Source organism: Falco biarmicus, chromosome 6 (assembly GCF_023638135.1).
Source record: "Falco biarmicus isolate bFalBia1 chromosome 6, bFalBia1.pri, whole genome shotgun sequence".
NCBI classification, from domain to species: domain Eukaryota; kingdom Metazoa; phylum Chordata; class Aves; order Falconiformes; family Falconidae; genus Falco; species Falco biarmicus.
The window spans coordinates 60,840,014-60,864,791 of record NC_079293.1 but is presented as its reverse complement, the minus strand read 5'-3'; the positions used below and the strand labels follow the sequence as shown (position 1 = coordinate 60,864,791).

The 24,778-nt window shown below is 37.9% G+C and overlaps 1 protein-coding gene across 3 annotated transcripts in view; it reads right to left on the bottom strand.

Annotated features, from left to right (window-relative positions):
- The window catches only part of MAN1A1 (mannosidase alpha class 1A member 1), a 151,803-nt gene that overhangs the window by 96,335 nt on the left and 30,690 nt on the right, over positions 1-24,778 (bottom strand). For all 3 annotated transcript variants that reach the window (XM_056344518.1, XM_056344517.1, XM_056344519.1), the window contains exons 2-3: positions 16,102-16,198; positions 4,283-4,398 (exon numbers count right to left, since the gene is read on the bottom strand). In XM_056344518.1, coding sequence (XP_056200493.1) covers positions 4,283-4,398; positions 16,102-16,198 — 213 coding nt within the window. The remainder of the gene's footprint in view (positions 1-4,282; positions 4,399-16,101; positions 16,199-24,778) is intronic.

Genomic DNA, 24,778 nt, shown 5'->3' with positions numbered 1-24,778 from the left:
TGCTTAAGAGTGCTGGCAGTACACAAGACTGAACGTATCCTTGCTGTCTTATTCATTCTCTTCTCTTTATGCAGTTCCTCAAACTCATTTAGTACCTATTTGCAAGAGCAAATAACGAAACGCTCTTCACACTTTCCCCACAGCACAACAGCAACTCTTTCCTAGGTTGATCGTCCTATGCAGTTAACAATGGAAAGTATCTGTGATGAGACACATAATATGCAACGAGTCAGTGCTCACACAAAATGTCAACTAAAGTCAGCTAAATTATATCCACATAGGTAGAGCTGCTGCACAGACTGCTGCGACTTTCATCTGACTGAGCAATCATAACTTCCCACCATCCTTCATTTTGACAAAAAACAGAGAGGGATGAGGCAAACAAAGCAAAATCCACTAATAACCAACAGGAAGGTTATTTTAGTTTGACTCCAAATTCACCTTTGAGATAATCTCCTAGTAGAATAACCATTTTCCTATTGTCTCAACAAGCACACAGCTTCCTGCTCCATACCTTGTTCCCATTCTGGTCCTGTCTGACTACACGCACATCAGACAGTTGATCAGTGAGTCAGGTCATGAATTCAAGCACCATCCCACATACCATTTAATTAGTTAGCACCTTCTGGTCTGGTCTGGGCCCCTGTCATTCCAGCCAATGCCCAGGCACACTTTAGGACAACATGTAGGCCAAGGACTGTTCTCAGTATGCAGTAGGGGCAAGAGTGTCCTTTTGCAGGGAAGGAATTTAGCAGGGCTGAAGAAGAAGGGGAGGGATCAGTTAAGTCTCTCACCCTAAAGAAGCTGGGGTGTGTCTGGGTGTAGAAGCAAAGCGCCATCAGTTCTAATACTTAAGAACTCCCAGTCCTTCACTGCTGTGCCATGCGGCTCAACCCCCACACCACTCCTCTCCTAACCCTGACCCCTTCATGTGTCTCATTAAGATCCTTCTTCCAATCTCTCTTCCCAAGTATGGATTCATTGGGGTTCACCCTTTGCACTGCAGAGGCCAATAGCTTTTTTTCTCCCCAGCATGAAGCAGAAGTTGGGTGGTGGTACAGAAACTCTTTCAGAAAGCTATGAATGCTCTCTGTGTGTGCAGGTTCTAAAGCAAACTATGAAAAAATAAACCCAAAAAAGCATGCAGCAGTGTGTAGCTGTAGCTAGGAAACAGCCAAGCTCCCTAGTCATCCCATGAAAGACTGGCTCCTTTCTCCTCCGTTGCAAGTGCTGATGTACAACCTGTCCCAGTGCAGCCTCAGGCACGGCCACGCACGAGCACCATGGAAGGGGTGTGCAAGCAGCAGCATGCGTGGGGAGGTCAGGCCAAACCCTCAGCCATATTAACTGAAGAGCAAAACTATACACCTCCATGGAGGTGAAGTGATTTAATAGAAAACAGAGCACAAATCCACGATGCAAAGACCATGGATTTAGCCACGGCAAACATCAACTTTTTCCAAAGGTATATGTATGTCTAAATCTCCTAGAATATTAACAGAAAATCCAACTTAATTCCTGAAGGACCACTCAAGTTTAGCTGAAACTTCAACAAGGTATAAAACACAAGGAATTTCAGCAGTTATAAAAGAAAAAACCTCCAAGCATTGCTTATGTGGATATCTCAGTTATAAAATCACAGGGCTAACAGCTCCAGCTATAATAAAAATCGCCTAAGCCAAATGGGGAAGCTTCCAAACACCTCCACTCACAAGCTTACCAAAATTCACAACTTTGCTGAGAAAGGTGGCATTTACTTAACTAGAATTTTCCTTCGAAATCAAAACAGTTTGCTTTCTTCAGAAAGGTAAACAAGAGTAACCCTGAATAGTAATTCATTGAATTGAGGAACTGAAACATATATATGTGACAAGATGATGCCAATTCTCATTAAGTCATCTTTATTCTACAAATCCTTTTATGTGGATGAACTACTGCCTACTTTAGAAAGTGACATCTGGAAGCTTTTATGATCAGGTGATGAGAATGATTGAGTGCTGGCCAAATAGTTCAACATATACACGAATATCTGATGTATTACAAACTTCTAGAGAGGAAAACTTGCTTTATCCAGCTGCATTGACAAAGAATATAAAGAGAAAAGATTCTGCTACAGAGTAGTCACAGCTATTTTTGTAAAGAACATCTTAAAAAAAATTAAAGATTTTAAAAGCATAGTTCTACGATTAAGTGGAGAGAAAAAATAATTCTATTTATATAAATAAAGGCCAAACATGCTTCCCCAAAAGACGATTAAGCAGTCACTGCCCAGGAAATAAACAGAAACATGTTTTATACTACTCACAAGAAATAACACTTAAAGATATGTCAGTGTGTCAGTTATTAAAAACTAAATCACTTTCATGGGAGAAAGGTTTCTAAAACAGGAGCAAGTAAGTGTACAAAACATTAATGCAGAAAATGTCAAGTAATGCCTAATAAATGATAAATGGTTAAACACAAAAGAGAGGGCCCTGCTGTTCTTTGTGCTAAGTAATTTCCAACTTTAAACTGTAAGATACAAATACAAAGCAACATTTGAAACTAGAACTTATATTTAAAGTGGAAAACTAAATGAGTGCAAGCTGAGCAGCTTCAAACAATTCAGCCATTAAACAAACTGATACCAAGTTATTTATTGTCGTTTGCTCGTTCCATTTCGGGAAAATTCATCTATTCATTACTGTTGTCAATGTAGAATTCAATTCTATATGATCATGAAGATTAAAAAAAATCTTTTGTGAGGTGTCAAACTCAAGGCAGCTATTTACAGGAATATCAGTATTACCTGTAAGTTTTGGTAAATGCTGGATTGTGGCATTGACCAACTAATGCCATACAAAATTTCAGACATTTTGAAAGACTTCATAGCTTTTAAGCATTACTGAGGGGGGGAAAAAAAAGGCTACCTAATTTTAAAAAGTACATAAATTAACAAGAGGAGTTGAAGCTGTAGGCAATACCATCTAGAAGTTTCCAGTAAAAAATCTAGCAAGATTTATATAAACCTGAATATTTTAGTGTTATTAATGTAAATCACTCTACAGCGCTTTATGGTGTTACTCCAAGTGGAGCTCAGCTCTTCCTTTAAAGTGGAGTTTGCTATTTTCTATGATGTTTTGTTCTTACATTTTTAAACATCTTAATAATGTTAAGCTAATAAGAAAGGATTTTAATATTACAAAAATTCCTTTAGAAAAAAAAAATCTTATGCACAAGTTACAGTCAGCATGTCATTCAGACATCTGACACTACTTGGAAGCACAAATTAATATCCTGTATTTACACTATTAATGTAAACATTAATGCACACTAAATTGCTGCTTATATAAACTATATAATATCCACTCTTCTTAACTTCTCCTTCTTAAAATGATAATTAATTCTCAAGCATGTAGGAGAACATAATTAATCCTGACTTTTGCATAACATATTAGAAAGAGTACTTTGTTTTCAGAAAGTGTTTCTGCCATTGCATACATCACCTACAAGAGCTTTTAAGCTCAGTGTACTGTGCCCACAATACTTTCCTACTTTCCTACACTGATCAGCAGAAGTACTCCATTGGCTCTCTATACCCAGCAATAACAAGTACTCTGACCCCCAAAAGAAAAAAAACAAACAAACCAAAAACCAGGCCATTTCAATTTAATTGAATTTTTACAGAGGTTCTGTCCTGTTCAGGGCCTTTCTAGAATAGAAACTTTAATAATGAACTTTGATGAACTCTGTTCTCAGCTGCATATTTACCAGTTAATAGGAAGATTTATACATGCAGTTGTGATCTGATGCCTCTTAAGACTAAAGCAGCTCAGTTTGTGTCAGTAGTTCAGCTTAACTCATGGGGTTCAACTTCAGTAGTATACAGAAAGGAATTTAAACGGTATTTATGGTGTGTAGTTTTCTCTAAACACAAGTCACATTTGTGGAAGATTTCACAAAGCAAACATATAAAATGTTTACATAACTAAAAAATTAACGCTTGAAGTATCCCAGTTCTTGCGTCCAAAAGAGCTGAAAGGTCTCTGTTGCTTTACAACGATAACCTTATTCCTTCCTTCAGGCCAGCTCGTTGCCTCCCATCTACCTAAACCTCTCAGACTGAAAAACTGCATATAAGCAGAGCAGTAAGTTTATTATAATTCTGCTCCCTACCTTCTTTTGTCTATCAACAATCTAAATTCTGTAGCCTTGTATCATGCTTGCACTATCAAAACCCAGTCTTCAGTTGGCCCCTGGAGACCGAACAGAGCATTAAATGTTTATCAGCAATGCTACTTACCACATTGAAATCTAAGTTTTTTTCAACCCACTCCTTGGCTTCCTTGAATTCCTCTTTCATTTCCATGATGTATAGTGTATCAAGGGCATCCACTATTGTTGCTCCTTGAATGTTACCTGAAATACATGAAGAGCCAGTGATTTACTTTCCATTGGAAGGCTTTTCAGTTAAATCTGATTAATTTTAATTAATTTCAAAATCCAATTTCAATTAATGCAATTAAAAAATGGGCATATAAGCATTCAAGTTGGCAACTAGCAATTTACAGCCTTAACTTTGATTCCTATGCCACAACACAACACCATAATATTTAAGTATTTCTTCTACTAATGAAGTTTTGAAGAGCAGAAGATGTACTGCATTTTCAGCCCCGATTTTGCATTTTTAAACACTGATAGAACAGTTAACCATAAAATGTAACTCATTACATATGGTAGAGAAACGACTGTTTCTTCCAGTTTGGAGTGAAAAAAATCAGTTGCTTTTTTGTTTTCATACTCAATAATATGCATAAAACTTTAAGAAGCTGGTAAGTACTGATCACATTTCAGTTAATAAAGCCCTCTAGAAAGTACTCTCTCCGAAAAACTTTTTTTCTGATACCGTGCATCACCATGTAACCTGCACAAGATAGCACTGGGGGAGCAAATGCACACTTGCACACATGAATTTCTCAGCTCAGGAGAGACACTGCCAGATGCCAGTTTTCAGAGCAAGTTCTGGTTGTTTGCAAAAGTGGCACCCATTTACCCCTGTTATGGAGATGCATGAGCTAGCCTTCATCTAACACTGCAAGATGAAACGTCAGCAGTATGTTCACTTTGGCATGGATTAAATGTTCATGAACCCATATGAAAGGTTAATGTGGAGGGTGGAGGAGAAAATAAACCCACTCAAATGACTTTTCCCATACTTCCTTCAAATTTGCTATGACCTTTTCAAAACACCATTTTTCTAGGAAGAGTTTCAATTCCTGTTTACTGAATAGTGTAAAAAAATTCAATTTTAGCCACTTTACTCAATTTTATCTTTACGAACTTGGCTCCAGCAATCTTCATTATCAATGGAAACTACTGTTAAGATATACTTTAGAGCAGACCTTAAATACAGAAAGAAACATTAAGAACTGCAAAATAATTTAGGTTGTAAGGCACAGAGGAAGTCATGAGGTCCAATCTCTCCCGCAGCAGGGCTAATGACTCAGGTGGACAGTTGACTATTCAGGAATTGATTGCACTGGGCAAATAATAAGACAGTAGCTACAACTAACTTTACAGAACTTGATTACCACCTTGCCTCTGAAATACCTGGTGAAAAGGTAAACTTAGTTTTGTAGACTTACGAAGTATCAGAATTCAATTACTCATGTTTAAGTAGGAAATCCACTATTTCATCAACTCATATGTTTACTACCATCAAGGTTTCCTGCTTTCTCATGAAAAGGAGAAGTTATCGGAGACCTGCATATATCAGGATTGACATCACATTCCTTTCTTAAGCTTCCAGGTAGGAAATAATTTTCCATTTGTACCATCTTAAACAAAGTAATACTTGAGATTATTATGACAGTTACTTGGTACACTTAACAGAACCAGATGGTCTCTCTCCTTTTAGCAGCTGTTAATTGTTTATACCATCCTTTTTGGAACATCCCTTTCATACTCTGAAGGAAGCTATCTATATGTTTTCCCCCAGATAGTCCACTAATAACACTGCAGCGTACTTTGGTAAGAAGAACATCACATCAACCCAGAGCTTATTTGGATCTTGGCTGCCCTTCTCTCATACTAAAGGAAAAACATTCCTTTAAACTTGGCTAGCTAACTTGTATTTTTCCGGAGCGCATGAGAAAGTGAGAGCTATTGTGGAAAACTGCTGGAGGACACGTTCTCAAGAACACTTCTGCAAAGACTCTGGAAATGCTTAGTAACTCTATACAACAAAAGCAGCTCCTGGTGAACTTTTACAACTGAGCACTACTTACTGAAAAATCACCTATAACCTGATTTGCTTGAGTGGACTGTGATAGGCTAACCTGCAATGACATTCTTTGTGACAGTCAGTCCTCTTGTAATACAACTAACACTGCTTCTGAACAACTGAGCTTTCAATTTCAAGGATTAGTACTTGAGCTGCAATTCACTACTGAGTCAGAAGAAAAAGAGGAGAATTCAACCCTATTGAGAAATCACCCTTGGAGTCACACACTTCCTATGATTTTTATTTCCCTCCCCCCGAATTTGGCCTCCATGGCCTGCTTAGAGCATAGACCTCTCCCTGCAGGCAGACAGAAGAAAATGGAAGAATCTCAGGTAGATCTTACTTTATTTGAAACAACTTTTGCTATTATTCTGAAGGCTTCAGAAAACAGGATAAAGCAATTAATGTGGCAATTAAATAGTCAGGTTTGTCTTGAACAGTTATACTTCAAAATTCTTGATAAAAGAACACTGAATGCATTTTTAAAGTGTCAGTTTAGAGGCCAAAATTACGACTTCAGAACAACTGCAGTTTACACTGTTAGCCAACAGGATAATCCAAAATTAAGAGTGTAAGAAATTGTGTAGCTGCTCATTCATAACCAGTTAGACAAACAAAGGGAGTGGGAGGAAATAAAATAATAATTACAAAAAAGGAACACAAAGAAGTTAAATGAACATTTCTTATTATGGAATAAAACCAAATATTTCACAAGCCTATATATGCTATGCTTCTCAAAGCACACCACATAAATTATTAAATACAGTTATCACTCACGTTAGTTCCAACACAATGTTCCCAAGGAATTACACAGGAGTCATGGTCTACAAGAGGCAAAGATTATTGCTAGACAATTACAATACACACTCACGTGACACAGAATATTTGAACAGAAGGACTGTTTTGTGATACACCTAAGGTACTGCTATGAATTTGGCTAATAGTGAGCATTGGGTTACAAAAAGTGCCAGCAAAGATGCAGTCACCGCGGCAGAGTTTCATAGCTATCGTAGAAAGAAGGGAGATATCACAAGCAATACCCAGAGCAAATTCATACATCTCAGGTAATTACAGATACATTTTTCAGATAGTAAAAAAATACCGTACTCAAGGTAGAGAAAATGGACTTGACATTCATAAAACATAAGCTTGAAGTGAGTAATTTTGATGATAAAAGAGATAACCAGATGTACAAGCCTACCAAAGCAAAACATCATTAGTCGCTACCAAAACCTCCAGACCAAGTAGTCATATATGCTCCATTTCACTTCCTTTGTCAAATCTGCTTGTTTTTCTCTCCTCTTTGCTAACAGCATCATTTATTCCATATAAGTGATTAATAGAGAACATATAAAAGAGCCTACAAGCTAGTTAACTGAAGAGAGAGCAAAATAAATCAGTCAACATGGAATTTCAAGTGGACTATTTAGACTAATTATAAGAACCAGCAGCATCTACAGAGCATCCTTTCCAGTTTAACACTTGAAATCCTTTGCAATGATCTGGAAGAAAATAAAAAAGAACCTGCTGCTAACAAGATTTGTGGATGATTAACTAAGATGACTGATTACCCAGCATTTCAGAATAGCATCATATAAAGCATAGAGCAGTCTAGATCACCTCTGGTTAATGCACAGTGTGTCCATTTAAACAGCATGCTTTTTAATATTTAACCATGCAAAGGTAATAAGAACGCTAATAAGAAAAGGAGATCACATTAGAGAATGAAGTAGCACCTCACGGGTGGGTGGGAAGAGCAGAATTTAAAAAGTGATCAGAAGATGAATAACTTCCAGGGTGTCACTGCAGGGACAAGCTTATTAGTACAGCTCTGTGACTGAACTTATGTGGCCATATGGCTTAAGAACCACAACTGGCTTATGGCCAAACTATTTGGAGGGTGGGCCAAAATAAGCTTTTATTTGTCTAGCCCAGGCTTTTAGACATGGCTTATATTTTAGCCAAAAAAGCCTGAAATAGAATACAGCGAGGATGCTAGAATCAGTGTATGCTGACACACTTAACAGTTTGTTTACAACTTTCCTCCCATCCCTTGTACAACAAGTTTGTGGTTTGGTTCTTGTCACGGTTTAACCCCAGCCAGCAACTAAGGCGGCACAGTTCTCCAGAATATCCACATTCCTCATCACCAAATATGTTTGGAGATATAGATACACACACACACACAGATACGCATACATATATGTGAAACAGATGAAGATTTGTAATCTGCAAGCATATCATATAGAACATTACATGGAGGAAAGTTTCAGATGTGTCCTAACGCACCATCTATAACAAGATGGAAGCCAAGCTCCTTACTCTTCCCAAATTCAACTCCTTTTCTTTTTCTAAGTTTGTGTCATATTCAGAATGGAAGGAAACTGTGGCAAAGCATATAAAAAAAAATGGAAGATAAGGAAAGATGAACTATGAAATGGCCTCAGATCATGGTATATGTCAGCTCCCTCACCTATAATAGTTCGCCATCCGACAAGAGTCATAAGCTAGGATTTCTTGTTCTTGATTGACTGTAGAAGATTAATGGAATGTTGGGGTTTTCTTCCAGAAAGACAGTTAAATTTTTTGTTTCTGATATGAAGTACAAAAATTAATATAGGACATTTATATTTGTAATTTTTTTAGTATGATGGAAATTCAGCACATACAAACAATAGTGAACATCCCTTCAAAGTTAAAATGTTCAAAAAAAGTTTCCTCTATTGTCAGAAGAACTGCTCTTTTGGGCTACTTTGTACTATTTGTGGAAAAGAAAAAAAAATTGTATACATCGCTATATTTGAATTGGACTCAGCCCCACCCTGATCTTAGACTCTTCGTTGTTTTCAGCCAGTGAGGCAAACTTGTTTTGTCACCTTCCAGTTATTGTAAGTTGAAGAAGCTCAGTGAAAGCAGATGTATCCTATGAAATCTTCCTCCAGTTTTTCCTTTCAGACTCAAAATTCCAGCCAAAAAAATACACAAATACAAGTGTCACAATTTTTTCCTTATCTGGTCATTAAGAACAGTTCAGATCTTAACATGGGGAGTAAGATCAGATACTTTGTATCACTAAATATGCAAATTCAAAAAAATCAATCAAGCATCTATTTTTTTCAGCTTTATATGCATATACATTGTATATTAACAACTCCGAACTACGTTGTTGTCAACATATTCAAGAATATATATTGATTTTGTCAAGCCTATGTTTTGACTTGAGCTGTAGGTTTCTTAGAGCGCTGTTTCACAAGCTGACTTGGATTTTAAAACAGTATTTTCCTTTATTTAAAGTTCAGTGAAAAGGTTCCTATCCAATATCATTACCAATTTAAAGTGTCAAGAGTGATTAATTGTTAAAGTGTGCTATGCCAAAACATGAAACTCTTACTCAAGTACTGGCAACGCCCCAGCAACCCTCATGTTTTTAATTTCAGTCACTATTACCAGCTGGTAAGAGTGGAAAAGAAACAATTTCAATTTTTTTACTGATCTAGCTTTTCATATGTGTACCATGAAATAATGCTGTGCTATTAGCTTTTCATATGTGTACCATGAAATAATGCCGTGGTATTTCTAGAATAGTCTTCTAATCTCTAGTATTTTGCACATCTGTGCATTTTAGAGCCAGCTTGTGTATTTAATAGTGCTTGATAAATTATTCTTACATCACTCATCTCTTTGCTTTCTGTGGAAGCCCTCGGCATCGTACAGCTTGCATACATCATACAACACAAGCTCAGCTACATAGAATCATAGAATCATTTAGGCTGGAAAAGACCTTTGAGATCATCAAGTCAACTGTGAACAAGCACTGCCAAGTCCATCACTAAACCGTGTCCCTAAGCACCACATCTACACCTCCTTTAAATACCTCCACCACTTCCCTGGGCAGCCTGTTCCAATGCTTGACAGCCCTTTTGGTGAAGAATTTTTTCCTAATACCCAATCCTGGTGCAACCTGAGGCCATCTCCTCCTATCCTATCACTTACTACTTGTTACTGAAGAGACTGATACCCACTTCACTACAATCTGCCTTCAAGTACTTGTAGACAGCGATGAGGTCCCCCCTGAGTCTCCTCCAGGCTAAACAACCCCTGTTCCCTTAGCCACTCCTCATAAGACTTGTTCTCTAGACCCTTCACCAGCTTCATTGCCCTTCTCTGGACACGCTCCAGCACCTCAGCATCCCTGTTGCTGAAAGCAAGCAAACCAAAACTGAAAACAGTACTTGAGATGTGGCCTCACCAGTGTGGAGTACAGGGGGACAATCACGTCCCTAGTCCTGCTGGCCACATTGTTTTTGATACAAGCCAGGATGCTTTTTGACCTTTGTGGCTACCTGGGCACACTGTGGGCTCACATTCAGCCGGCTGAATCAACCAACACCCCGAAGTCCTTTTCCACCAGGCAGCTTTCCAGCCACCCTTCCCCAAGCCTGTAGCGCTGTGTGGGGTTGTTGTGACCCAGGTGCAGGACCCAGCACTCAGCCTTGTCGAGCCTCATACAACTGGCCTTGGCCCATCGGTCCAGCCTGTCCAGATCCCTCTGCAGTCTTCCTGCCCTCAAGCAGATCAACACTCCCCCACAACTTGGTGTCATCTGCAAAATTACTGAGGGTGCACCCAATCCCCATGTCCAGATTGTTGATAAAGATATTAAACAGGACTGGCCCCAATACTGAGCCCTGGGGAACACACTTGTGACCAGCCAGCAGCTGGGTGTAACTCCACCACCACTCTTTGGGCTCGGCCAGCCAGGCGGCTTTTTACATGTTCCATTATGAACCACCTTTTATTTGTTTGAACATGACTCCTACTGATTTGGTATTTCCACCCCTTACAAAGCCTATTGCTCCCCACATGGGACAAAAAATCCTTGTTCATTCCATCTATGCCACTTTTCATGGGCCTCCATATATTGCATTGAAAAGCCTTCGCGCTTTACTACTTAAGAGTTCAAGTTCACCAGTTCTGTGTATTAACTTAGAATTGTACGTTCCGTGCCACTACGTGCAAGTTTAAGTTTAGGTATGTTAGACCTCATTTGCTATTTTGAAGTGCAATTACAATCTGTCGGGGAATCCGCTGGGTTCGTGGAACTGTTTGCAGTTTGCCATTGCCATAGCTACCTCAAGTAACTTGTTAGCGCTGCCAAACTGTCACTCGGGTCACTTGGTTTTCCAGCGCTGTGATAAGTAATTTGAGACCGTGGCCTCAGCAGCAATGGATCCCTGCAAGAGGCCAGTAACAATCCTGAAAAATGTTTGGTTTTTTTTTTTTTTAATCTAAAAAGATAATAAACCTGTCTTCATCCTGACCATCTTCTTTGAAAAAAACCCAGCAGTTGCGCAGCATGACCTCCTCTCACAAATGCTGTGTTGAGTCATTCATCCACGTATCTGCTAATGTTATTCTTTAGACTAGTTTCTATTCATTTAGTTGGGAAAGAGGTCAGGCTTATTTCCAAAATTAAGACTGCGTACTGAATGCTAAAATTCCAAGGAATCCAGCAGCAACAGTGAAGACAAACAAGATGGGGTGTGTGTGTGTTTGTGTGTGTGTGGAGGAAAGATGTTGAACTTTTTCAATTTAGATTAACATATTGTTTAAATACATACACAATTTATTTTCTAAAGCTACATAAACTTACAGGTTAAAAATACATTGTTGTACACCGCAAGACAGTTCTGAATATGAAATTTGGCAGGCTTTAAAAAATTGTCATACACCTCAGTACCCCATACAAGAAACTACAAAAATCAGTTCAAAGTGGGAGGAACAGGATCTTGCTAAATTATAGTACTTTGGCTTTGCAGATTGTGGGTATTTCTTAAATGCCTCCCTTTTCCCTTCCAGAAAAGGTCCTTTTTCACTTGCAGAGATTAATTATACTATGCCCACAAGTTACAATATTATTAAACTGGCAATTCTGCACATGAAATACAGTTACAGATAATTTTAAAACCCTTTAGTAACACATGCTTAGGTACAGAAAACACTTCTAGAAAGAGCTCTCCGCTAGTACCACAATGTTTATTAGTTTTAAAATTAGTACAGAAGGCTTGGAGAGGAATAACTCCTGGGCTGAGGGGCTGGTGGTGGGGCGCTGCAAAAAAATTGGCAAAATTGTGATTCTGCCACTTCCACACGAGGAGGGTACATGGATAAAGCTCTATTTTAGCAAGTATTGTTGATAGTAAATCTGAAATGTTAAAGATCAAATTATTTAAAATTAACAGCACTTACTCAGGGCCTACTTTCTGCCAGGTCTGGGCAGAGAACTATTAGTACTCACAGCAGAAGTCATACCAGCATAAGAGACATGCCTTGTTTTGCTAATGCACAGGTATGGTGCAAACTGATGATTAGCTAGTCCAATTTACTTGATTAGCCTAGAAATAGTTGTACACTTACTGGAATTAAACTAATAAGAATGCTACAGAGACAACAACTGATGACTTTTCACTTCTGCCTGTTCAAACAGTTGTTATTGTAACTGAATTATTCATACTTGGAGTAAACTATTAAAAACCCACAACAATGTTAGTTACTTTCCAAGACAACGTGGTAAAAGATAAAGTGGCAAATAAAAAGGAAATCAAAAACATTACATGGATGTGCTGAAAAGACTGCAATGGTCAGAAACATGTATGTGGCTTTGGCTTGAAATAGAAATATTTCAGCTTACATACGTTTCAGCCTTTCTCTGAAAGTGAATTATTTTTAGCGTGCACATGTGAAAGGAGGCAATTTCTGCTCATAGTATGAATACGTCTACAGTCTACCAGTCTAAAGAGTCTCTCAACTTATTAAATATACTCTGTACCCACACTACTCACAGAATACCAATGAGATCAAGGCAAGTCCTTGTCTTCAAAAGTTACATTTCATGCCCTGGGTTTAGGACATATAAAATGTCATTTTAAAGTTCAGCAAGAAGTCCTCAGCTACAGAAGAGCTCTTCTACTCTTAATTTGTACAAGGTGCTAAAGCAAGATGCTTTTCCTTCCCCTGATGAGGTCAAAACCACCAGTTGTCACTATCCTTTCTCCCATCATCATCCCACTGGCCATGTTCCTCTTCCCCTAGACTAACAATAGTGTCAGAGTAGTTGCCAAATTCATGATGGTATTGCTTAACAGTCACATTATGTGTAACAACGCTTCTGAAAACCCCATGTTATTTTTGTGTTTCAGAGAAACGTGACAGTTGTGTCTTGTCTTCAAGACACAAACGCCAATATATTCTATCTATAAAATGCCTTATCATGCTTGTAATGTCTAAAGCATTTTTACCTCCAAAATTCAGCTTAGAAGCAGTATCATTTGACAACAACCGTCCCCTTCTGTGTCAGAGCTACAGTGACTATAACCTACACAACATTAAGCACCAGCGAGCTACAGTATTGGAACTCGCTGTTCCCCACAATCAGGTATTTAAAGTCTCTATCCCATAAGAGACACTCCCAGTATACGCAAAATACCATTAACTGCATCAATGAATTCATAGGAGGGGAAGTGTTCAAAATTAAACAGCTGGCTAATGAAATATGCTGTATTTTACTGCTGTTAAGACAATCAGAAACTTGCTATTTTTTGTAAAATTGAGACCCAGAAGCAAGAAGAAAAGACAATCACGGCAAATTGGAGATAGTTATGGTGGATGACAGTGAACTGAAGGTCTTACTTGATTTCTGAAGGCTGTCAGGAGATTTGCAGGACACAGAGCTGGAAGTAACCTATTCTCAACTAATTCAATTTAGAGTTACCTTTAAAAGTAGTCAACATTTGCATTATTTTTTTTTTAAATAAGAACCAGAAACAAAGACAATAAGGAAACATGTTTGTCCTTTCAAAAGGAAAGAGAGGTTAAATTATTTGACAAAAAAAAAAAAGAAAAAGGAAAAAAAGAAAAACAAGATCATACTTTTATTGCTTTATTAAAAAGGCATTTGTTGAATTCAAACATGAAGGTACAGATCAGATCTAATCATCTGAGGACAGCATTACAGAAACAAGGAGTTTTGTTTCTAAAAACCAAAAGGAGATTATGGATTCAGGAAAGGGTAGCTTATGAGACACGACTACTCGCAGATGTGTTGTTCTTCAGTATTCTGTAAAGCAATTCAGCAGAAAGAGACCTAATGCTTATTTTGATTTGCCACCAAGATCAACAAGAGTGAAGATGTTCCTTCGGAAATCTCCTCAGCAGTAAGATCTTATAGTAGATGACCACAATGAGAAAGCAATCTACATGTAGACTGACTCTGGCTCTTACTCCTTTAAATGCAGTTTTGTTTTCAAATTCAACACTTGTCCTGTTTCACACTGAATAGTGTCTGCAGTGACTTATTCTTATGCAACATCCACAGAACTCCTGCTTAAGAATTTCCAGAGTCAATAATACATCTACACGGTTTTCTGCAAATCCATGCAATATCATTAAGAACTCAAACCTCGTAAACTTTTATACCACTTTTGATTCCAAATTAAACTACACTGAGCATTTTAATTTTCAAGACATCACGTGCCTTTTTGCTGTCCTCCAAGAACACAAAGAAAACAGGATTGTGTTAAGTAGTTCTTCAAATATGATATTAAATTGCACAACTATCAGTCATCTGCATGAAGTTAATAACAAATTTTAGTTTTCAAGAAAAGAAGAAAACAGAAGCCCCACTTAACCCTGAAGTTCACTCAGACTACTTTGGTTTCAAGCACCCAATTTGTGCTTAAAGTCCAATCACTAACTATATAATAATTACCTAGTAACATTTTTTATGTTACCTCGGGTAGACAAGCAGTGCAGCAAGACCAATGTAGATGCATTTTCAAAATTATTTTTGTAATCACAACTGCTCTCTCTTAGCAACTTCTAAGTATAGTTGAGGATTTGATAAGTGTTCTATTTAGGCTGTTTTAGGAAACGTTTCCACTTCAAACTATATTTTCCAAACATTCAACAAAATAAGTTCTTGTTAAAATCAAAATAATGTATTGATTTTGTCTCAGCTGTAGAAATTAGTTAATTTTCCAGCTATTTGGAAAACAGAAGATATTTGAATATAAAGATTGCTGTCAAACAGTTTAATTCTTTGTTTTTCTACAAAACTGAAGATGATGACAGTTCATAGGACTGCTTTCTCATGCCTCCTCAGAATGCTGTTGCTCTTCAGCTGCTATTTATCCAGCCCTATGTCCCACCTCGACACTGAAGAAGTCTTATTACACCGGATTTCAGCAGTGTGCCTCTCCTACTAGAACTTTTCAGCCAACTATTTGATCTACACTGATAACAACTTGGTCATTATTTAAGCATCTCCCGTGCAACATTTAGAGGGGCAAATAATGGTTATAGTCATGAAAGAGAAAGCCTGATAAGGAAACCTGACTGATACAGACTAACAAGTTTTTTAAGGAATGGAAATAAATTCCTGAGAACTGTAGACAGCTTCAGCTACCTTCATGACTGTGAAGAGTATGCTTTATTCCTTGTTCTGGATTTAGCCCCCCTTACAGTTTTTGTTTCCTGCTTATTGAATGTGGTGTCAATGAGTTCCACTTCACAGGAAAAGTTTAAGGCAGGGTAGTATCTAATACAACAAAACTACACCTTTAGCACACAGCAATGACACGCTTCATTTATTCTCATTCAGATGGTAATCTATAAAAGTCATAGCAAGCATCACCGTCATTTACTGTTACTTTTATACATAAGCAAGAAACACCACACTGAATGACAGAGGGTAGAAAGAACATGTTTATCACCTATAAGCTTTTCATCTGATTTACCGTTTTATGCTAACGTCACTAAGCACAAAAATACACTCTACTCACCAAATAAATTGCTTGAATGTCCTTGCTTAGATATAGGTTTCAGTTCATTTAATCCCCATGCATAACGCTTATAATTATCCCAGGCATGTTTCATCATCTGTAGAGAAAGGAAAGCAGGATTACAATGTTGATTTAGCAAGAAGCCACAGCAAATACTGACTTGAGAAAATTCTCAACATTAAACACATCTAATCCAATGCTTAATTAAATTCATGTTATATGAGTTATATTAGAAATATGAAATACTCAATACAGAATAACAGTGGCACTGTTTTCTGGGTGGCACTGTGATAGTTATTGTCAGAATTCTGTCTGTCCCACCCACCCCTACCGTTATCTGCATGCTTATGGTCAAGACACACTGAAAACCAATTAATTTTTAGGAAGGGAATTTACTGTGTTAGATATCAATTCAAGTAAGATTTTATTTCCATTATGCATACACCTCAAACTGAGGAAGTAACATTTTTAAATTAGTTTTTTCTCCTAAAGTAAGAATTTTTAAGGTCAAAATTAAGCTTACGGTAGTTTTCAGATTCTGGCAGAGACTCTCAGGCATAAAACTAGCAAAATGAAACTTGGTATGGCTAATAACAGGAGGAAGCTAAAGGGGGCAGACAGAACACCTAGGAAAGGTTTTGAGGTTATTATGATATAATCTTCTATGACTACAAATGCCATTGTATGTATCAGTAGCTACTTTCACATGTCATTTTCCACAAATAGCTGAAAACTTTCACAACTAAACACATATCACTACAAAACCATGTTCTGCATCAAGAGGTGCACCACAAATAAATAACGCTTTGAGAAACTGCTTCAGGGAACCTAGCGCAGCAGCTCTGCAGTAAGAGCAGAGAACAATCACGTCAGAAGCCGGGACAGCAGGTTGACTCAAGGACCCCTTCACACTCTCTACCACCATGATCAGCCCAAGCAAGCCCAAATTGTCCTTTTTGGGGGTTGCCCAGGTGCACAGCCAGGACCCTACCTGTCCCTTCTCAAACATGCAGTGAGGACAATGCACCCAGCTCTGCAGGCCTGGTGAAGAACCACTGCCACGCCAGCAGGTCCAACACCTCCCTTTACCAACCACCACCTTTAACACCTCCTCAGGAAGAGTCTTCCTTAATGGTCACCACAAGCAGCCTGACTTTACATAACAGAAAAAAAGATCTTGCCTCTGCATTGCCCCTCTTCCCCTCTTCCACAAGGCACAGCAGTGCTGGGAATGCCAGAGGTCATCTTCTAGACAAAAAGTGACAATTTCAGACCTTTTCAAAGATACTGCTTCAGGCTGTCAGCTGACAACACTGTTCTGCCCTTGCTTTCAGACCTCTTCTTGAGGCCATGTGTGTCAAGGATAATTTTGTTAAATAACAGTTATAATCCTAAATTTAAAAAAAAACAGCCTTGGGGCACAATGATAATAGAAGTCTTGCACTTCCTTCCTCTTCCCTTTGCTCAAATCACGTAGAGAAATTACGTCAATTAAAAATATAGATTAAACCAGACTATAATAAATGACAACTGATTTTCTAGAATACTGCTGCACTTGTGAGAATAAACATTTATTTGCTATTTATGGAAGCACAAATGTGCATCTATACTGCAGGAAAGTTCAGGGATGTTAATTTACTCCAGAGCCCTTACAGCCCCAGATGTACAAATGGAAAGATTGGCACCTGCATTTAATACCTGAGCATTTTCAACCAGAAGGTTAACCTGGTGTCAGACCTCAGCTGAAAGGCAATGAGTAAGAGGCTCTGAGGAAATGGTCTCAGGCCATGAATGCCACTGATATGCTGGATGGCAGGAGTGGTGTCCCTTGCTTGACTTCATTGCAAAACAGCTTAAGTGCTCTCCAAGGACAGGATATTTTGTCCCAACGCAGAACTGGTAATAGGCAGCCATGTGGTAGACTTCATGTTTACAGGGGTATCAGTTAGCAAGCAGGAAAGGCAGGAACAGCTTCAATTCAGCTCAGTTCAACCACAACAGTCACAAAGTGCATGACGCTACAAGATGTCCTATTTGTGCTCAGCTGCCTTTAGTTTTTCCAACTGAATGACATTTTGATCTTATCGCATTGTAAATGCATGTGTGAGTTGTCAATTGAAAGCACTCTCACTACCCTGTTGCTCGTCAGCTCCTAGATATTAAGACAGGAAGCTATCCCACACAGACTACTTACTAATAGTATTTATTATTGCATTTAATGAATAACAAGTGTTTTGGTTTAGGGTATTTTTTCCCCCAAAGCATTCTCCTATTTTGCTGAGTCCAAGTACTCAGGTACGTTTTTGTCTAATTGCTTCTCAGGAAATTATAATACGTGAATCCAAAAAGCCAGACAGACAAGTAATTTGGAAAAACCCCAAAACTTTAAGAAATATTTCTGTGGAAAAGAAAAACCCACCAGAATCTACTGAGCATGAGACCTAATTAATCTCTTTTGGCTAATCAAAGTGTTAATTTAGAACTCTTCCAGAAAATCTAGATTTAGATAAAACCACCAAGCTTAGTAAGTAAGCTTTCTCCTAAGAAAATGCACTTTTAGAACATCCTTGCTTTAGACATTTTGGGGGTTTATGGACACAACATGGAAAGTAAAATTCAACTCCAAAAGCACTCAGTGAGCCCTCTAGTGTTTCAAAAGGACCCGAGTTTTTCCAACTATACACAAATGTTAATGGCTATTTAGCCAAAACTTCCTAGGAATCAGTGTTACTGTACTTACTAGGAAAATAGCCCATAGATACAGTAGCCTACAAAAACTACCTTAATCAACACTGCCTGCTGGACAAGTGAGTTTGGGCTTCGAACCTAGCAAGAAGTCTCAATTTCTAGAATGCAATACATCAGAATAGTCTACATGCTTTTCCCCCTGTGGAAATTATAAAACTGTATTGTTTCCTATTAAAAACATTTCCTATTTGTTAATAGTTTTATTTTCTACATAAGAATAGAAAAATTCTAAAATATTGAGTAGCAATTTGAATAGACCCAGCTCACTGAAAATTATTATTTGCTTAGAAAAAACTCCTAGCACTGGTACCTCATGAATTAATTTTAACAGGTTTTTGAAAAATCCATTTACTTTTCTGTTTGCATGAGACATCCCCAAATCAATGTCTCTACATTTCTTTAATTCACAAAGGCCCTTCTGATCACATCTCTGACTACTCTTACAAGTACTTTTGAAAGACCACAGTTACAGAGAACATCTGTATTTCAACACCACATTATGAATCCTGTTAAAAAGAAATTCCTCATGATGAAGAGTCTAACAGCTTTTGACCAGATGATTTCAGATACTCTCATACTCCTCTACAATGTAACTAATAAAATTATTTCACCCAAGTGCTTTCAAATAATTCCTTACTAGTTCTCCAGGATGTCAACAGGCAGAGTTACATTTGCATAGATGTATTCCTCAGTCCTTCTAGTTTTACTAAGATATGTTCATTAACTTCAAACTTGAGAAGAGCCTGATAGCTCACTGGAAGCCCCATGTCTACAACAGCAAAGTCTGTTTCCAATGGAGCTCTGTCTCGGGTCACTCGCAATCAAAAGTAGCAGCCAAAGGCTTGACTAGCTAGCACTGTTTTACTAGTAAGCTGTTTGGCTTTACATCTTCAGAAAAAAATGGGGCGCTGATTTTTACATACAAAGTCAGAAAATGCCACAATACTACCCCATATCTGTTGAAGAATAACAAAGTGTGCTATTGTAATTGGTATCAGCAAAGTCACTTAGAAGCAAAAGATGAAGGTCTGACATTACGCACAAAAGGACCCTGTGCATGTCTGTCTTTAATGGAAGCATTTTGAAATACAATTTTAAAATCCTTCTCAATCCACTGAATATTAAAAAAAATAAAGTGAAATAAAGTAAAAAAAAATATCCAATTTGTTCTCCAGAAGCAGAAACAAAGACCTTTTCTACAGCTATAATGCTGGCCAACCAAAAGATGATGAGAACACACTCCTGTTTGTTAGTATTTTAGTTACCGCCACCTTCCAAAACACTCTAACACAAAGTCTACAGAGGACACCTAGCCCACTTGAAATGTGCAAAATACAGTTCTAGTCAAACAGGAGTACCCAAGAGTTCAGGCAGCAAATGTTGCCAGAAAACAAAAAGATGATGAAGCAGCACAGTGATTGTGGTGTTTAGGTGCAAAAAGCACCAGGTGAAATTAAAATAATAAGAACTTCATAAGGTTTATTTTTAGCAGTTACATACAAGCTGGGGAGATGTAAAGATGATGTCAGGAAAAGAATTCAAGCACCTTCTAGAACTGGGATATTAAATGAAAAAAGTTTTCAGTGCATGAAATAGTACCACGCTGACTTTCAACAGAGCCATTTAAACCATGCCAAGACAAGGGATGAAGGCAGAAGGCTAAGGTACTAGAAGCCCAAGAAATGAAGAGACCAGTTAAAAACCAAAACAAAACTCTGAAGAAAACATGACAGCTTGCTTGTCTAACCTCTACTATTCCTCAGTTTACACTGTACTTTTTACACATTTAAATTATTCTCACCTTCTAAACTTCTCTTTACCAGAGCTACACATTCATTCACCCTAGTCTCCCGGAATCTTCTCTCCTTCCTGTTGCTGAACAAACTTGGTTTGTTCACAGTATCAGCAAGGGAAGTGAAAAAAGTCCCCAGAATTAGTAAGAAACGTCAATACACATTCCACTTTCCTCCTGTACAAATCAACTTGCATGGTGCTGACTGTACTGGGTCTGGCCAGGATGGAGTTAGCATCCTTCACAGCAGCCCATATGGTGTTTTGAATTTGTGACTGAAATAATGCTGATAAAGCAGCAATGTTTTGGCTATTGCTGAACAGTGCTTGTACAACATCAAGGAACAGTGCTTGTACAACATCAAGGCTTTCTCTTTTTACAGCTCCCATCCGTTTCCCACTCCCTGCGACAAGTAGAATGGGGGGGTTAGCCAGAGGTTGGGAGGGGACACAGCTGGAACAGCTGACCCCAGCTGGCCAAGGGGATACTCCCTACCATGTAATATCATGTTCAGCAATAAAAACCGGGGCAGAGAAAGAAGGAGGGGCTTTCTAAGGTGGCTGCTGCTCAGAGACTGGACATCAGTCTGTTTGTGGGATGTGGTTGAGTGACTGCCATTGCATCACTTGTCCCTGCCCCCTCCTTCCTTTACCTACATAGTGGTCTTTACCTCGACCCACCAGATTTCTTGCTTTCGTTCTTCCCTTTCTCTCCTGCAGCCCACCTGGTGGGCCAACAGCTGTGTGGGTGCTTGGCTGCTGGCCTAGGTGACCCTACCACAATGTCTCATAGCATGTTCAGTGTGGGAAGTTTGTGACCACAACACAACCCCCAGCTGGTTTCTTCACTCTGATGTCAATATTATATTAACCCTCAGCAAAACCTCAAGCTTTAGAAAGCCATACTTCCTTACTTTCCACTCCCATTACTGTTAACCAACAACTGAACCTAAGTGAGACCTGATGAATCAGAATCACAGAAGGGTTAAAGCTGGAAGGGACTCTAGAGGCCATCTTGCCCAACCTCCATTGAAAGACATATTCTCAACTGTTTTTACAGTCATCAAGCACCAGCCAGATTGCAGTACAGATAAAAAACTTCACAATCACTCCCGAAATCTGTTATTAGTAAACATAACAGTACCTTTGAAGGTACTGTCACTAATCAGGATTTCTCTGTGAAAAACTGTATGATCTCCTTCAGCTGATTTACTATCAGTTTTCATAAAATCATGCCATGTATAGAAGAGCTCTGCTTAATATGCTTACAAAATCTACTGATTATCACACTGAATAATTTTTGGCAATACACAAACTATCTTTTTTACTTTAGTTATTAAAAGTATTTACATCTGTGTTTCATCATCTTTGTAATGGTATTTAGTGTAATATTGCAGTTCTGAAGTAATTGAGTTTATTGGTCTTGTCTTGAATAATTTGCATCTTGGAAACATGAAGTAATAGATTAATTTTTCTCTAGATCTCAATACATAACACTTTTTTTTCTAGGATTAGGAAGCACAACTACATTGTGAAATCATTGGACAACTTCCCTTGTTTTGGAGCATGACGTTTATTAATTTTGTCATTATTCACTATTATTGTTTCAATAGTACTTCAAACCTTTTATTTCAATCTTTCCCTGCAGTTCTGCATGTAATTTTAACACATTCCAATGTCTTTTCCATGTGAAAGTGTTTCGATCACTTATAACTACCTTGAATTGCCTTTAAAAAAAAAATAAATTGGATTTTGAAAGTTGTTATCAGAATTCACAGCTTTTTACTCTGTCCAGACATGCTCTATAGTGGAAATTCTATGTAAAAATGTAGGGTGTTCTACTGCAGTTACTTCACTAATTAGTTCATAACCTTATCTAAGCAGACACACAACTATGACTAAGTGTGGTATGTGTCTGCTTTTTGGGGTTTTTTTTCAGTTACACTGCCTGCCCTTATGCTAGATTGCTGACAACATTAGTTTTAAGCAACTTTTCACAAAACAAAAACTCAAAGTTAACTGCTTGGCTGAAGACCAAGATTCACTAGAAAACTAGCTAAAACTGGTTTATATTCAGATCAGGTTTTCTGTAGGTAGAATTGTGTCTAAAGTTTGATTTCATATTAAAATTTTGCAACTATAGTTTCAGAGTTTTATTTCAAGCTCTTCATTTTTAGTTATGATTTCTTATTCCAGAAACAAAGCTGAAAAAAAAAATAATCTCAAATATCCAAGGAAGATTCATCTCATTGGATACTGTTTACTTTTTTCCTTGAATCCTAGTCTGACAGAAGATACAAATAACAACATACTTTCTTTACTGGAAACAGACATTTGTTTTTCTCCTTCAAGACACAGAAAATAAATCCTGTCACTAGGATCCTTCATATGTATACAGCCACTTCTTACTCGTCAGCAGGAAGATTACTGCAAAGCAGGAGCCTGACAGATTTCTGGTGTTTATAACCTCTTCTCCTAATGGCATCATCCCGAGTTAAAAGCAAGCTACACACTGTCAATGTTTGTTTAAGTCACTGCCAAAGCGTCACCATTTCTAATTTAGCAGGTGGATGACAACCATGCTCCGAAGCCCATGCAGGCTGGAGATGTTCCTGCAAGTGCTTCCCAACAGGACTTCCACTTAGCCAAGTAAACCGCTGAAAGAGGCTTTTGTGTTAGTTAATGGGCCAGTAACAAGGATTCATAGTTGCTGTTTTCCACTAAGTAGCAGCTAGAGATTTGGGGAACATGTAGGCACCTGCCATTTAACTCATGGCAAGAACTCCGAACAACTCAGACATTTGTCCGAGAGCGCTACCCACAGCATAGGGTACTGTCACACAGCAAGTGGGGCAAATACTTACAACTCTTAAAATGACAGTACAGCTAAGGTAGCCAAACTCATTTACAGGATTCTCTGTTAATATTAAACACACATATCATATCATGAAACATTTTATATGGTTCTGTATTTAATGCTCTATTAAAGGGATATATGAGCAAACTCCTGCTACTTCTCAGCATTTCAGGATCCTACAAATAATTCACTTCTTGCCAGCAAAACTAAATTAAAGTAAGAAGTCTAATATCTGCATGTAAAAAAGGAACTAAGAGGGAAAATAAAAACATTAAGGACTATTCTGGGGATTAATTCATCATTTGTATTGCAAAGCACTTCAAAATTCTCAAACAGAAAGCCTGACAGAAATGCTAAGTATTATTCCCACATGTGTTAAGTTACAGATAAGCTTTTATTCTTGTATTTTCTACTCCTCACAGTAGCTTGTAAGCCTCTTTAGTAGTGTATTAAACTATCCAACTAATATTCATCATATGCTGTTCTGGGCATCATTTGTCAACCGGGGACAAACATTGCACAGTGCTTCATTCTGTTACACACTTTAAAAGGAATCAATTACCTTATTAATTCTGTAACAAGAATTCTAATTAAAAGGTAATTAAAGAAAATGAGAAATCTGCAGGTAAGGTATTTTCTACACTTATTCTATTGCTGCATATTTTATTTAATGCACAAGCACACAGGAAAAATAAGCCTATTTCATGTAAGAAATAATTAATAAGAACAGCAGCCCTGATGCTTTGATATGTCTGCACCAAAAAAAAAAGAATTCATTTGAAAATGTTTGTACAACATACCAAAATATTAAACGACAACAAGCTATATTTTACTCATTTGTGAGGCATACCTCTCTTTACTGAGCAGTAAAGCACTTCTAAAATTAATTTACTGAAAAACTGAAGATACCAGAACGCTTTACAGTTAGTTTCTGAGAGCTAGGCCATAGTGCTTTAACTATTGCATAGTAGAAGTCACAGGGTGATAAGGCAGAGAAACTTGAATGAATACCAAAGCTCACCTGTGTATTCTAAATAGTAATATTCAGTTCAAGCTGTATCTACAGCCTGCTTCTTACCTTGCCATCCCAACACCACAGACACAAGAAAACCAGACTACTGTGTGCAACACAGAAGCACACTAGCTTGAGACCCTTTCCTTGACTTAACAAAAACTAGGAAGGCAAGAACATATAATCTTGCCATGAAGACCGCTGTCCTTGCACTTTCTGAAGCTGAAGGTCTGGCTAATTTCAGCCAAATTAAATTATCAGTTTCAGGG